The following is a 17,275-nucleotide window of genomic DNA, read 5'->3' as shown; positions in this document are numbered from 1 at the left end:
ATGTTTGAGCCTCTAGTATTATCGACTGTAAATCAAGCCCCACAAGCAAAGTGAATACTGTACTAGGCGGCAATAAACACTGATGTGTTCAGTGCTGCTCGGTCCTGGGGGAAACAAAAGTGTACCTAAACATCACCGAGAGTGCTGTCGCTCCTCTGTGTCATCAAGGGATTCCCTCCTCAAGTCGGCTCATCGTCTCCGTAAGAACAGACGTCTGCACTCGCCGGTCACATGACCTGTACACACACCTCTTCTCATTGGTCTGTGGATGCGTCTCCCTGGAAGAACTCTGTGACTCAAAAAATTGCCAAACTTGAACAAAGAAGAAGAGCCCGGAGGCGGAGCTGTCCTATTACTGTACATTACAGGTAAAATACTGTGTTATCCTTACTGTAATGTAAAAAAGCACATAATGGAAGCGTGTACAGGGTATGTCCAGATAAGCTGGCGTGTGGTCATAGCTTGATTCGGAAACATCAGGACTGACTTATGTAACAAGTCAGTCCTGATGTTTCTGAATGGATCGTACAATTACAGTAGTTGAGCTGAGGGAACAAAAATACTGTACGTGCACAGGAAGTTACAGGAAGTTACAGGACAGTACATACTGCATACATTACCTGTTCTGTTCAGTACAGTACAGTGTTTTTGTACCCTGCAATAATGCCTCCCAAAAACAAATCTGCCTCTCAAACAAGTGCTGGTGATACAGCAAAAAAAAAAAAACTCATTACCATGGAAATTAAAGTAGAAATAATAAAGAGATCAGAGAGAGGTGAAAATCCATCATCCACTGGCAAAGAATTGGGTCACAGTAGGTCAACAATTGCAACAATTTTAAAAGATAAAGGTAGAATAATGGACCATGTGAAAGGCTACACCCCAATGAATGCTACAATTATTACTAAGCAACGCAGTGGTTTAGTTATCCAGATGGAAAGGCTGCTGACAATTTGGATAGAAGACCAGAATCAGCATAATATACCTATCAGTCTTTCTTTAGTGCAAGAAAAGGCTCAAAGCATTTTTAATGATTTAAAAGCTACAGGTACACCTCATACAGCAATTGAAGGTGTTTGTAATGAAGAATTTGTTGCAAGTAGGGGTTGGTTTAATCGCTTTAAAAAAAGAGCAAATTTGCATAATATTAAAGTTCAAGGCGAAGCAGCGAGTGCCGATGCAAGTGCTGCAAGTGATTTTAACAAGATATTGGAAGATATTATTGACGATGGAGACTATTTGCCAGAACAAATCTTTAATGTAGACGAAACTGGCTTGTTTTGGAAAAAAATGCCTGAGAGGACATACATTTCAAAAGAGGAAAAAAGTGCACCAGGACATAAGGCATCAAAGGACAGGCTGACTTTATTACTTGGGGGTAATGCATCAGGGGATTTAAAGCTCAAGCCTTTGCTAGTGCATCGCTCCCTAAATCTGAGGGCACTATGTAATGTCACCAAGGCATTTCTTCCTGTTATTTGGAGGGCAAATTCAAAGGCTTGGGTTACATTGGCACTCTTTGAAGAATGGTTTTTGAACCATTTTTTCCCTGCTGTTGAACGTTATTGCTTAGCCAAAAACATTCCTTTTAACATTCTCCTTCTCCTTGACAATGCCCCTGGACATCCAACCACTTTAGATGACATGCACCCCAGTGTAAAGGTGGTATTTCTGCCCCCCAACACCACATCACTTATTCAGCCAATGGATCAGGGAGTCATAGCCTCCTTTAAGGCCTATTATTTACGGAGAACATTCTCACAAGCTGTCAGGGCTACCCAAAATGATGAGATGACCTTAAGGGATTTCTGGAGAAATTATAACATTTATGATGCCATCAAAAATATTGCTGATGCTTGGAATGAAGTTAAAGAGACAAATATGAGAGGAGTTTGGAACAAATTGTGCCCCCAATTGACACAAGAATTTCTGGGTTTTACAGATGATGAAATCGCCGAAACCAGGCAAACTGTGGTCGCTATGGGTAATCAACTGCAGTTAAACATCACTGAAAATGATGTGATCGAGGTTCTCGACTCCCATAGCCAGGAAATAACCATAACCAATGAAGACCTAATGGAACTAGAGCAGGAGATAGAACGGAGGGAAGAAATCCAGGACATAGAAAAACTCCACAATTGAAAAAGTTTCTTACAAAAGAGTTAGCTGATGCTTTTCGTCTTATTGAAGCAGGAATGGCAAAGTTAGAGGAGCAAGATTCTGATACAGAGAGGTTTGCAAAAGTTTACCGTACAGTTACTGAAGGTCTGAAATGCTACAGGGCTATTTATGATGAGAAAAATAAAAGCTCTATACAACCCTCCCTTGATGCCTATTACAATAAATGAACTCCAATAGCAAAATCAAACTCTCCAACAAGTCCATCATCCTCTACCAAGATTGTTTAAGGTTGTACTGCAATATTTGAAAATGTTTGTTTAAGGTTGTACTGTACAGTACTGTACTGTACTGTACAATCCCTGTATTTGAAAATGTTTAAGCATTTACATGCACAGTTAAAAATAAATAATACATTAAGACAAACATCTGTCCAAGTTGCATTTGTTGCATGTCCTGAGTAGAACGTCATTCAATTTATTTCTGGTGAGTATGATATGAGGTTAGAGCCACTTGAGGTGTCACTGCTGTCTGTATCCTCATTAGAAAGATTGTTTGGCTAGAGTTTCTCCTAAAAAAGTGCCTGTTCTGACTTACATACAGATTCAACTTAAGAACAAACCTACAGTCCCTATCTTGTACGTAACCCGGGGACTGCCTGTACAGGTATGGGTATATATAGTATATATTTGCAATAATAATTACGTTTTTCTGTATGTGAAGAACATTGGAATTTTAAAAATTCTTAACTTCTGTCTAGTTAGAGCGAGTGTTAGGTGTTTTTCTCCTGCTCTCTATATTTACTTCTATGGGAAGTATACGTTAACGAGGTTGTGATATTTGGTTAGCTCAAAATACACTTGTAATACACACGCTACCTGACACATGCAAAAAGCTTCCCTCTAGAAAAGGTTTACGCTCGAATGGGAGCAATAAATAGTGCTCCACTTGTAATCTAGCCCTATTCAGGGTCCTCAGGGGTGTGTCCCTGTTCTGAAATAAATACAAATTTGCATTTATTAGCAGTTTTAAATACTTGTTATTTTTCTGATCATTTCCAATCCATTGATTAATTTCTGATGTATATATGGAAACATGACTTTAATGGCCCTTTAATGCAACTTTAATTATATAACATTATTATATTAGTTAAAGGGACAGTCTAGGCCAAAATAAACTTCCATGATTCAGATAGAGCATGTCATTTTAAACAATTTTCCAATTTACTTGTATCACCAATTTTGCTTTGTTCTCTTGGTATTCTTAGTTGAAAGCTTAACCTAGGAGGTTCATATACTAATTTCTTAGACCTTGAAGCCCACTCTTTCAGATTGCATTTTAACAGTTTTTCACCACAAGAGGGTGTTAGTTCACGTATTTCATATAGATAACACTATGCTCGTGCACAAGAAGTTATCTGGGAGCAGGCACTGATTGGCTAGACTGCAAGTCTGTCAAAAGAACTGAAAAAAGGGGCAGTTTGCAGAGGCTTAGATACAAGATAATCACAGAGGTTAAAAGTATATTATTATATCTGTGTTGGTTATGCAAAACTGGGAAATGGGTAATAAAGGGATTATCTATCTTTTAAAACAATAAAAATTCTGGTGTAGACTGTCCCTTTAAATGCAAATTTACACATAAAAATCTTATAGAGTACTTAATTAAACATCAAAATAATTATTCACAATATGGTTTCTGTATATTCTCAATCTATTTTTTTTAATCTTCTGTTTAAGGGCACAGATGTCTAAAGCTATATTTAGTACTATTCATTAGATTTAAGTGTCAAGAATCAACACTAACCTTGTGAAGGAGAGTATGCAGTATCTGAAAGAACATCAAGCTTTTAATTGGGATGAAAAATATATTTGTATGTGAAGCATACCTAAAAATATATTTGTATACTTTATTATTAACATAAGCTAAGAAAGCATTGTTTTGAAATAATGTTAGAAAAATAAAAAAATATTACTTAAGTTTACATTCATAAACACAGGGCTGGATTACACAATATTAGCTACCTGTAGCAATAGCTTTTTACTAGCACTAGCTACAAGTAGTGAATCATCAGCTATCACACTGCACTTGCTACATATGGTAGAAAGAGCAAGGCAGCAATAGCTCTTTTAGAGCGGCCAGAGAGTTGTGGTTTCCTATACTTTTAATGTGATTTGCGAAATGCGTTGTAGCCAACATATCATACAATGCTTGCTACAAATTTATAAGCTGTTTTTTTGCTATGGGTGGATTCAAAACTTGTGAATTCAAATGATTGCATTATTTTTTAAATAAACCTTAAAGCTTACATTTATTAATCTTTCCTTTGGTATATATGTAAAGACACCATTAAATATTATCAAAACCAAATTTAATTTTTTATATATATATATATATATAGATATATATATATATATATATATATATATATATATATATATATATATATATATATATATATATATATATATATATATATATAAAATGAAGTTTACCAGTAATACCAGATCTTTGGTAAACTATACTTATGGTTTTAAAATAATACAGTATATGAATATAAATCTTTTAAATTTACTTTTTAATATTTATTTGTGTCATATGTGTATATTTTTTTTAATACATTTTATTTATATAATAAGATTGTACTGCATGTATAACTGCTCTTTTTTTTTATAAATACATTCTTTATTTATTGTAACGTAAAAAAACAAGAAAAAGAAAAATCAATCTTAATTAAAACTGCTACAGCTATATCTACATTTCTGCTGAAGCTACCCCACTCCGACTGTAACACGTGACTGAAGCTGTTACTATGGTTACATAAGTAAAATATGTGACTGAAAATCCTTAAAACTACAAATCTCTACAACTTTGTATTATGTAGCAAGGGGTCTCTACCTATGACCACATGTATGTAGCAAGAGAAAGGGATTTTATCTACAAATGCTGTGTAATATGTAAGTGAAAATTGGCTTTCTACTTAACAAAGCAAAAAAGCTACTTTTTCCTGTAACAATCCCATTTTTACCAATGTTGTGTAATCTAGCCCATAGTCTGTAGCACTATGACATTGGGTTCAATTACAGGATACTAGTTTAGAAAAGCAACAATTTTCAAAGTTAAGTGAAAACAAAGGGGGCAATATAATTAAAGGGACAGTCTACATTATTAATATTTTTCTTTAATTATAAAGCGCCAACAGATTCCTCAGCGCTGCTCATGGGTACAAAGGTAAAAGTACAACAGAGAAACAAAACAATACAAGACAAAATGTTACAGACAAATACAGGGGGAATTGAAGGCCCTATTCCAGTGGGAACTTACAATCTAGATGGGTAGGAGGATGGGGAAAAGGAGGTGGGGACTGCAAAGATGAGAATGATATTGAGGAGATAGATGAGGGCAACTGTTAGGTAAGTGAAATTAATTTGCTACTGAGTCGGGTGATAAGCTTCCCTGAACAAAAAGGTATTTAGGGAGCGTTTAAAGGAGGACAAGTTAGGGGAAAGTCTGATGGCTTGAGATAGTGCATTCCAGAGGGTTGGTGCCGCACAAGAGAAGTCCCGTAGTCTAGCATGGAAGGAGGTGATGGTGGAGGAGGTAAGGAGCAAGTCATTGCTGGATCAAAGGAGGCGGGCTGGAGTATATTTGTTGATGAGTGAGGACAGGTAGAGTGGGGCAGCATTTGTGAGGGTTTTGTAGGTCAGGGTGAGAATTTTAAATTTAACTCTGCTGTGAAGGGGGAGCCAGTGAAGGGACTCACAGAGCGGTGCAGCAGATACAGAGCATCGGGAGAGGTGGATTAGCCTGGCAGAGGCATTTAGAATGGACTGAATGGTGGAGAGGCGGGAGAGAGGGAGGCCGGTTAGTAGGTTATTACAGTAGTCAAGTCGGAAAATTATCAGGAAGTGGATTAGCTGTTTAGTAGTTTCAGTGCTCAGAAACAGATTAATTTTGGAGATATTGCGTAGGTGGATGCGGCAGAATGACGAGAGCAATTGGATGTGGGGAATGAAGGACAGATTTGAGTTGTGTGACTCCAAGGCAGCGGACTTGGGGTGATGGGGAGATACTGGTGCCACCAACAGTGATAGAAAAAATAGAAACTGGAGTAGAGTTATGTCAGGGTACCTGTGAAATAACATTAAATAAACTACAGATGTATCACATAAATTAATGTTTCATTTTAGCTAATATCTAATTTGATATGAATTGGTCTCACTACAGCCCCTGCCCCCCTCACTGCTAAAGAAAAGTTAAGTACAAAAGGGAAACATTTGTTCAATTAGTGAAGATAACTTACCCCTGTGGATAAGCAGCAGAGACGTCTACAATATTCAATTCTTTGAAGCTTAAGTGTATGCAGAGAAGAACCAGTTTTACAGGGAAAGTGGCCATTCACACATCGATACAAATTGGTACATGCTGAGTTTTCAATAAACATCCTTCCCAGACTTGGTGACAACTTAAACCTTAGCCCCTTAAGGACCGGTCTGTTTTGGCTATGTTGTACGTTAAGGATCAGGGCTGTTTTAACACTTTTGTGGTGTTTGTGTTTAGCTGTAATTTTCATTTTCCTCTCTCTCATTTACTGTTCCCATACAAATGATATATTGTTTTTTTAGGACAAAATATAATAAAATATGGTGAAAAAATAAAAAAAACAGGTTTTTTTACTTTTATTCATCTACAAAAGCTAATAAAAAAATGCTATATAGATTCAAAATTTTGTCCTGACTTTAAAAACAGCCAGTGTTTACATGCTTTTTTGCTTTTTTATGCAAGTTATAGGGCTATAAGTACAAGTAGGACAATGCTGTTTCAAAATATGTATTTTTAAAATCTATCAATTGTGACATTGTAACACAGTTATCTATTATAGATCTCTGAATCACACCCCATATGTACATATTTTTTTAAAGTAGACAACCCAGGGTATCCATCTAAGGATATTTTGACACTTTCTATGTAGCCATTTTACCACCAATCTTTGCCAAACTTAGCATAGGTCGTTTCTTTGTTTGATTTTTTTTTTCACATACATTCCAATTCAGGTATAAATTCACAGATCCTGTTATGTGTTGCTGCCAAAAAACACACTCATATGTGTCCAGCAATATCTCCTGAGTACAGTGATACCACCCATGCATAGGTTTGTTGGGTTGTTTGGGGGCTAAAAGGCCACATTTGGTAGGTGCTCATATCTGTTTTCCAACTTGGAATTTTGACATGTAGTCAACCTGCGCCCATGTCCTATTTGGGACATTTTTTTAAGCCGGTCAATGTATTTTACCCCCATCAAACTATATATTTTTGAAATGTAGACAACCTAGGGGTTTTTTAAATGGTGGTATTTTAACACTTTTCATGCACTAATTTACCACCAGCCTTTGTCTTTTGGGTAGTAATTTATTGTTTGTTTTTTTCACACACATTGTACTTTAGGCATGAATTAACAGATCATGTTATATGTCACTGCCAAACAACACCCTAATATGTGTTCAGCAACATCTCCTGGGTACAGTGATACCACCCATGCATAGGTTTGTTGGGTTGTTTGGGGGCTAAAAGGCCACATTTGGTAGGTGCTCATATCCGTTTTCCAACTTGGAATTTTGACATGTAGTCAACCTGCGCCCATGTCCTATTTGGGACATTTTTTTAAGCCGGTCAATGTATTTTACCCCCATCAAACTATATATTTTTGAAATGTAGACAACCTAGGGGTTTTTTAAATGGTGGTATTTTAACACTTTTCATGCACTAATTTACCACCAGCCTTTGTCTTTTGGGTAGTAATTTATTGTTTGTTTTTTTCACACACATTGTACTTTAGGCATGAATTAACAGATCATGTTATATGTCACTGCCAAACAACACCCTAATATGTGTTCAGCAACATCTCCTGGGTACAGTGATACCACCCATTCATGGGTTTGTCAGGTTGTTTGGGGGCTCAAAGGCCACATTTGGCAGGTGCGCATATCAGTTTTCCAACTTGGAATTTTGACATGTAGTTAACCTGCGCCCATGTTCTATTTGGGACATTTTTTAAGCCGGCCAATGTATTTTACCCCATCAAACCATATAATTTTGAGATGTAGACAACCCAGGGTATTTCAAATGGTGGTATTTTAACACTTTTCATGCACTGATTCTACCACCAGCCTTTGTCAAACTTTTGGGTAGTAATTATTTTGTGTGTTTTTTAACACACATTGTATTTTAGGCATGAATTAACTGATCCTGTTATGTGTCACTGCCAAACAACACCCTAATATGTGTTCAGCAACATCTCCTGAGTACAGTGATGCCATCCATGCATAGGTTTGTTGGTTTGTTTGGTGGCTAAAAGGCCATGATAGAGACTTGTGCATGTTAGTTTTTCAACTTGATATATAGGTATGCTTGGCCTATCTTCAGTTTGGCGTATTTTTGCACCCCCCAGTTAATGTTACCATCATGAAAGTATATATTTTTATAAAGTAGACATGTCAAGATATTGTATATTGAGTGTTTTAACTTCCTTCCCCAAACCATTGTACTAATAAAAGTGCATGGTGGTAATTTTTTAATTCTTCTTTTTGATTTTAGCTAGCCGTTTATATGTTACTGCCAGAAAACTTTTTAAAATTTTTAAAGAACAAATGTGCAGGTATCAAATGCACCTTTAGCAGCAATCTCTAAACTAATTCCTGCAAAAAGAACCTGACTCAACATTTGGGGGAAGGAAACTGACTAACAAAAATTTGCCACTTTCAAAAGACACAAAGTAAAACAATGAGGAAAATGTATTATAAAAAGGTATATTCTGGGGGGCGGAGTCTAGCAGCCCAGGAACATGGCCGCACACTAATACGGGTCCGTAGTCCTTTACAGCTGTAGTTATCAAAAGAATCGACTACAACAGATAATAGCACCCAAAAGCAGTGGGGGAAGCGTGTACATCATACCCAGAAGCGGATAATTTACAGCTCACCTTACTTAAGCACAGGAAACCACCGGAGCGCAATGGAGCTTAGCCGCTCCTGAGGAAAGCACCCACGTGGCACAACGGCCGCAAAGGAAGAACCGGAGGAACTGCCGACCTTGCCTCAGTGAGTAGCGCCCAGCCCAAGACTATACCCATACCGCAATAGCACTACCCGGCCGCACTAGAGGGACCGGAACAGTGACTCTTCATTGGCGCACTGCTGGACATAGCAGGGAGGCGTGAAATTAACAGCGGTCACTGCTGTCGGCACCCGGCAAGAGGCTATTGGGCCCTGTGAGCAGAGAACTGTTGCGCAACGGGACTTGAGATCCCTGAGATAAGGAGGTACCCGGTAAGATATAGCACATCTAACTACCAAATAAGCCCCTATAAATAGCACAAAGAGCAGGAGGATAACCCCCAAGAGAAACAGAACAAAAAACACAGCACGACTCTTGCAGTAAAAGGTTTTATTTTCAGCTCTCCATACATCATCAAAGACAGAGGGCACAATAAAAAGCGGCTGAGGAATAAAATAGTAAAAGTCTAAGACAAAAGTTTTAAAGGGGAAAGAAAGAAGGCAGAAGGGGAAAATTTAAATTTAAATAAACAGCTGAACACATTATTAGTTAAGTCTTATAACTGAAAAGGGACTGTTGCTGGATTAACAGCTATCTCACATATAAAGGCCCCTACAGACAGAGACATCCTTGAACAGCACAAGCTATAAGGGCCAACTTACTGCATCAACAGAAAACATATATCATACATCTCTATACACCCCAGACCCCTGGCATGCCCTGCAAAAGGGCTCATAAGGCTGAAAAACAGGCCCAACAGGCTACAATGAACCATTTTATGAAACCCCAGGCATGCACAATGGCTACAGAAAAGGGCACTGTCCGAGACCCACAATCTGATGAAAGGGGGAGAGAGGTAGATGGAGGCCTTTCAGACCTTGCCAATATCACCAGGGAGGATCTGAAAACACTCTCCTCTAAAGAGGATATCAAGGAGGTACTATCTGAGGTGAGGGGCTTATTCAATGAATTAAAGAAAGAAATATCAGAGGTTGCCAACAAGGTAGAGGGGCTAGAAGGTGTTCAGACAGCTATGCATTCTAAAATTCAAAATCATGACCATTCAATCTCACAACAAAATGAAGCTAATTCATTCTTACTAGACAAGGTCGAAGACCTAGACAACCGCAATAGAAGAAATAATCTTCGTATTAGAGGCATACCTGAGTCAATATCACCTATAGCATTGAATGGCTGTCTACAAGATCTCTTCAGAATAATAAAAAGCACCCCCTCCTCCCCAGACATCCCTATTGAAAGGGCACATAGATCGCTACGCCCCAAGCCCCCAAACAAAGCGCCTCCCAGGGATGTCATAGTACGCTTCCTGAGCTTCGTTGATAAGGAAGAAATAGCAAGAGGAGCCAGAACAAAAGCCCCTATTACACATGCAGGCAATGATATACAGGTATTTTCTGACATCTCGCCAGCTACACTGCAGAAATGTTGTGAACTTAAATTCATAACGGAGAAACTCAGAGATCACAAAATCCCATATCGTTGGGGATTTCCTGTCTGCATCGTCGCTAACTACAATGGGAAGGTTGCGACCTACAGGCCTGGAGAAGAAACTCAGGATTTTTACAAAGCTATGGGTATAGCACCTAAAGATAGGCAAGACAACAGAGGCAATCCACAGGAGATAGCCTCTCAGAGCCAGAATAGAGAAATGGTTTGGGCACCACATCACCCTGCTAAGCGAATGGCTGAAGAACCATTGACCAAAGGATCCTGGTCAGAAGCAACTTGCGTTCAAGAACTTATGGAAGACAGATAAGTACTGTATAATCCCTGCTTTTGTCTTTGGCTAGGTCAATATGACACGCTAGTACATCAGTATTGACTCTCCTAGTTAAGTTGTCCTTTTGTTGGGTCTTTTTCCTTTTTTTTTTTTTTTTTTTTTTCTCTCTTTTTGGGACTATGGTCCGCCCTCAGGCAATGACCAACTACACTTGAACTGCTCTCTTTTGGAAGCACTTAAACAGTAAAAATGTAATGCTCCATCTCCAACTGTAAGGGACAAAGCTGACAACTTAGTTCTAGTTTCTATAATGTGAATACATGCATAATATATAATCGCTAGCAATGAGTCATAAGACCCACAAATGAATGTCTAGGTTATTGCCAAGTGTTCAGTATGTTACTATAAAACACAATTGCAATGTTGCCCACAAAATCCTCCATAGAGCAATGTCACCTTGGTCTTTTTAAGCTAGAGGGTTAACTGTCAGAATCTGCAATGTTGATGTTATGAAGGCCTGTTTTCATTCTCTAAATAAGGTTTATTTTATTCAAACTATCTAATCTATGCTTAAATCGTAGGAAACCGTTACAAATGAATGTCTTAGTACTTAACAAATGCGTAGTACAATTTTTGAAAATTTGTTTATGGTGTTGCATAAAAAGTTCTCATGGAGCAATGTTGCCATAGTTCCTGAAGGTTATAGGGTTAACTATCTAAATATATGACAATTGATGTTCTGTTTGCTTGTTTTGTTTATTTTTTCTTTTTTTGTTTTTTTTTCTTATCTTGCTTTTGTTTTTCTTTTTTCTTTTCTATTTCTTTTTTCTTTTCTTTTTCTTTTTTAAAAAAAGAAAAGGATAAGGTTCATCTCACTTACTCCATGCATTCTATGTATATAGCTTAGAATTACGCTTCAGCACATGCAGCTCACTGAGGCTAGGACCTCAGGTATAAAAACATTTACACCCCAAAAGCGCTCAGTGAGGGTCACACATCACACTAGATAACTAACATATTCACGACTAAATGAACGCAACCTAAGTATTCCTCCATACACGTACTCACACCCACTTACGCTGTAACCCACTGCTGAAACATTCCTATTAGTCCACTTCTTTTATAACATTTACTTTTCTGAATCTATCTCTAAAAGATACAGCTTAGGATCTCATTCCCCACAATTTTTTAATCACCACAAACACTGCTACAGATTAAGTCTGGTGACTGTGTTTAGAATATATGGTGATTGCGATACTCCCTGAGGGAGAACAATTAAACAAAAACAGATAGGAGAAGAGGGGCACATTACTGTGTTCCTCATACTGACAAATAACTACCCCAATACCTTTTTTGCTATTCTTTGTTTTTCTTTCTTGCTGACATCACGTTAGCTAGAATATTAGAAAGCCGGTGGCCGATTTAGACCCGGGTTAACACCCTCCCATTTCCCCTCACCCATCTTCCCCTCCCCTCCTCCCAAGCCAAACAGGAAAACAAACGCTATAACATGCAAATGAAATTCGTAGGGACGTGTCTTCTGGCTGGCATACTTATCATGCTCGGCGAGGGGTCAGCGCACCCTGTAACTTTCACCACGGTAAATGTGAAGGGCCTCAACTCCCCGCATAAACGAAACATCATTCTATCTGATCTGTATAAACTGAAAAGTGCTATAATACTGTTGCAAGAAACACATTTCAAGAAGGGTAGAGAACCTAAACAATTACACCACAAGTACCCCACGACTTTCCTCTCCTCAGGACCTACTAAAAAAATGGAGTTTGCATACTCATCAGACATGACATACCATTTCAAACATTGCACATAGAAAAGGACTCTGAGGGCAGAATGCTTCTGGTATCGGGCCTAATGTATGGTAGACCAATAACCATAGTAAATGTCTACTTTCCAAACTTGGCACAGAAAAAAATTATGGGAGGTTTATCAAACACAATACTAGATCATAGAAAGGGAATATTGCTGTTGGGGGGAGACCTCAACTTACCATTAGACCCTAGAGTTGACACATACGGGGGATCGTCCTCAATTCCCAAAAGAGACATCAAAAATATTAACAAACAAATATCAGATTTGGCCTTGTTGGACGCCTGGCGCGTCATGCACCCTGATAAGTCTGACTTCACTTTCTATTCACACCCCCACAATACCTACTCGAGGATCGATTACATCCTGACAGATGCTATGTGCCTCTCCTTAATTAAAAACATAACTATACACCCCATTGTCTGGTCGGACCATGCACCCATCTCCTGTCTTATCAACTGGCCAGATATACCAATAACCCCATTTCAATGGAGATTAGATGACACACTATTGGACCAAATGACGGTAGGGACGGAAATAGAACAGGTTATAAAAGAATATTTCCACTTCAACGACAGCACTGATACCAAATACACCAATATCTGGGAGGCACACAAGTGGTGATTAGGGGGGAACTTTTAAAACATAAAGCTAAATTGGCTAAGCAATCTAGACTAACATATGACTCTCTTATTAAGGAGTTACAAACATTAGAACGTGCCCATAAAGACACCCCTGACGACATGGCCCTACTAACAAAACTCAAAGACACTAGAAAAGAACTCAACAAATACTTACAATATAAACAACAAAAACAAGCTTTCTTTTTACAACAACGCTACTATGAGCAAGGGAATAAATCAGGTAGGCTTCTGGCTAGAGCACTTCGACGCAGACAACTCAAACAACATATTCACACAATCAGAACCAGATCAGGACAGACTAAGCGAGACAGTATATCTATAGCAAAAACCTTCTGAACCTATTATGCCTCACTCTACAATCTACTGGGGACAACCGCCCAACCCAACAATAAAGACACTAGAATAAGAGACATTAATCAGTATTTAGACCAATTAGAGATCCCTAGCATAACTGATGAGCAATCACAGAAACTAGACTCCCCTATTGAAAGTAAAGAGATCTTACAGGCAATTCAGGACCTGCCACCGGGCAAGAGCCCGGGGCCAGATGGCTATGGAGCCAAATACTACAAGAAATTTGTGCACATCCTAGTACCTAAGTTGACAAGGTTATTTAATTCACTAGAGGATTCAGGGGGGTTTAGCAGAGCAATGCTAGAGGCCTATATAGCTGTTCTACCTAAACCTGGCAAAACACCAGACGTTCCACAAAATTTTCGCCCCATATCCCTGCTAAACACGGACGTGAAAATATTTGCAAAAGTCCTCGCAGACAGGCTCAATCCTTTGATTGGCTCGGTGGTCTCCCCAGACCAAGTGGGATTCATCCCTGGCAGGGAGGCCAGGGATGACACCCTAAAGGTCCTGCAGCTCATATCCTATACACAAAACAACAAAATTCCACTCTCCCTGATCTCCACAGACGCGGAGAAAGCCTTTGACAGGGTGGACTGGGATTTTCTCAGGGCCACGCTGTCGAGGCTGAATATAGGGCAGGCTTTTATAAACAAGATATTCGCACTATACTCAGATCCCACGGCTAAGGTCAGGGTGAACTCAATCCTGTCAGAGTCTTTTGAAATCAAGAATGGTACAAGGCAGGGTTGCCCACTGTCACCCATTCTTTTTGCTCTCACCATCGAAATACTGGCACAAAAAATTAGACTTCATCCACAGGAATTTGAAGGACTGTTATGTTTTATGCTTGGAATTGTACCGGAAAATGATGCACTGATTACCGTGTTGTCACACGGATTGGTTGGTGGATCTGTATGTTATACCTTCTATGTTAATTTCAATAAAGCATTTGAAAAGGAAAAAAAAAAAAAAAAAGGTATATTCTGTGTGGTAAAACTTAAAACAAGTTCCAATACACAGTCCAGGTTTTGAAGGGCAATCAGGACAGTAATAAGGGTGTCTGTCCTTTTCCCTTTTTTGTAACAGACTCGGCAATGTTTCTGGGGATTGGCTTTTTTTTCAGTTGGCGGTATCTTGAAAATGAAATGTGTAGCCCCAATTTTGGACTCCTTTAGCACTGTTTTTGGAACTTGACCATCTTCATAAATTATTGTTGAAATCAGTTTGAGCTGAAATTGGAGAAAGGTTGTTCTTCCTGGATTCATTTTAAAAAAAAGTAAAAATGAATTGTGTGTTGCTACTTGCATAAGATAGATAACCACCTTTTTATACCAGGCTTTTGTTTTTCTTAAGATCAGATATGGCTGCATCAGCTGATCAGCCAAATTAACACCCCCCATGTGTATGTTATAAGCACTGATGCAAACAGGTTTGGTCTGTACTCTGCCTCAGACAGTGACGTCTGACATTGTTTCGTCGTAGATGGTGGTTATCATATTAACATCCTTCCTGTCCTTACATTTTATTGCTAACACTTCAGCTTTGCGCAGAGCTTTGCATTCTACTTTTTTTAATTTAGCCTGTATAAGAGGCCTGGGGAAATCTTTGGAATTTCTTCACACAGTGCTGCAGGCCAGTGTCTGCAAACCATAAAGTGTACATTATTAATACTGTTATTTATTTATAAAGCGGCAACAGATTCCGCAGTGCTGCCCATGGGTACAAAGGTAAAAGTACAAAGGAGAAACAAAACAATACAAGACAAAATGTTACAGACAAATAAAGGGGGAATTGAAGGCACTATTCCAGTGGGAACTGACAATTTAGATGGGTAGGGGGATGGGAAAAATGATATTAGTGAGGAGATAGATGAGGGCAACTGTTAGGTAAGTGAAATTAATTTATTACTGAGTCGGGTGATAAGCTTCCCTAAACAAAAAGGAATTTAGGGAGCGTTTAAAGGAGGACAGGTTAGGGTAAAGTCTGACGGCTTGAGATTCCAGAGGGTTGGTGCCGCTTGAGAGAAGTCCCGTAGTCTAGCAAGGAAGGAGATGATTTTGGAGAGGGCAAGGAGCAGGTCATTGATGGATCATAGGGGGCGGGCTGGAGTATATTTGTTGATGAGTGAGGACAGGTAGGGTGGGGCAGCATTTGTAAGGGTTTTGTAGATCATGGTAAGAATTTTGAATTTAACTCTGCTGTGAAGGGGGAGCCAGTGAAGGGACTCACAGAGAGGTGCAGCAGATACAGAGCATTGGGAGAGGTGGATTAGCCTGGCAGAGGCATTTAGGATGGATTGAATGGGGAAGCGGTGGGAGAGAGAGAGAGAAGACAGTTAGTAGGTTATTACAGTAGTCAAGCCGAAAAATTACCAGGGAGTGGATTAGCTGTTTAGTAGTTTCAGCGCTCAGAAATGGACAAATTTTTCCCCCATCAAACCATATAATTTTAAGATGTAGACAACCCAGGGTATTTCAAATGGTGGTATTTTAACACTTTTCATGCACTGATTCTACCACCAGTCTTTGTCAAACTTTTGGGTAGTAATTATTTTGTGTGTTTTTTCACACACATTGTACTTTAGGCATGAATTAACTGATCCTGTTATGTGTCACTGCCAAACAACACCCCAATATGTGTTCAGCAACATCTCCTGAGTACAGAGATACCACTCATGCAAAGGTTTGTTGGGTTGTTTGAGGGCTAAATGGCCAAATTTGGCAGGTGCACATATCAGTTTTCCAACTTGGAATTTTGACGTAGTCAACCTGCGCCCATGTCCTATTTGGGACATTTTTGAAGCCGACCAATGTATCAAACCATATATTTTTTAAATGTAGACAACCCAGGGTATTTCAAATGGTTGTATTTTAACACTTTTCATGCACTGATTCTACCACCATCCTTTGTCAAACTTTTGGGTAGTAATTTTTTTGTGTGTTTTTTCACACACATTGTACTTTAGGCATGAATTAACTGATCCTGTTATGTGTCAAACAGAACCCCAATATGTGTTCAGCAGCATCTCCTGAGTACAGTGATACCATCTATGCATATGTTTGTTGGTTTGTTTGGTGGCTAGAATGCCACGATAGAGACTTGTGCATGTCTGTTTTTCAACTTGATATATAGTAGGTATGCTTGGCCTATCTTCAGTTTGGCGTATTTTTGCATCCCCCAGTTAATGTTACCATCATGAAAGTATATATTTTTATAAAGTAGACATGCCAGGGTATTGTATTTGGCATGTTTTAACTTCCTTCCCCAAACTATTGTGCTAATAAAATATCAGAGAAAGTGCATGGTGGTAATTTTTGAATTCTTCTTTTTGATTTTAGCCAGCCGGTTATATGTTACTGCCAGAAAACCTTTTAACTTTTTAAAGAAAAAATGTGCAGGTATCAAATGCACCTTTAGCAGCACTCTCTAAACTAACTCCTGCAAAAAGAATCTGACTCGTCATTTTGGGGAAGGAAACTGACTAACTAAAATTTGCCACTTTCAAAAGACACAAAGTAAAAATATGAGGAACACG

The 17,275-nt window shown here is 38.7% G+C and overlaps 1 protein-coding gene across 1 annotated transcript; it reads left to right on the top strand.

Annotated features, from left to right (window-relative positions):
* The first annotated feature begins 735 nt into the window (after nucleotides 1–735).
* LOC128661705 (tigger transposable element-derived protein 1-like) lies at nucleotides 736–2,142 on the top strand. Its single transcript, XM_053715929.1, has one exon. It carries the CDS (start codon nucleotides 736–738, stop codon nucleotides 2,140–2,142), a length of 1,407 nt encoding a protein of 468 aa, XP_053571904.1.
* Nucleotides 2,143–17,275: the final 15,133 nt, after the last annotated feature.

The sequence above is a fragment of the Bombina bombina genome, chromosome 5 (genome assembly GCF_027579735.1).
Source record: "Bombina bombina isolate aBomBom1 chromosome 5, aBomBom1.pri, whole genome shotgun sequence".
NCBI classification, from domain to species: domain Eukaryota; kingdom Metazoa; phylum Chordata; class Amphibia; order Anura; family Bombinatoridae; genus Bombina; species Bombina bombina.
The sequence above is the reverse complement of the archived record's forward strand: the minus strand, read 5'-3'. Positions and strand labels throughout refer to the sequence as shown.

What these genes read in the sequence shown, in the direction of transcription:
- LOC128661705 (XM_053715929.1), top strand. Translation starts at nt 736, where the DNA reads ATGGAAATTAAAGTAGAAATAATAAAGAGATCAGAGAGAGGTGAAAAT.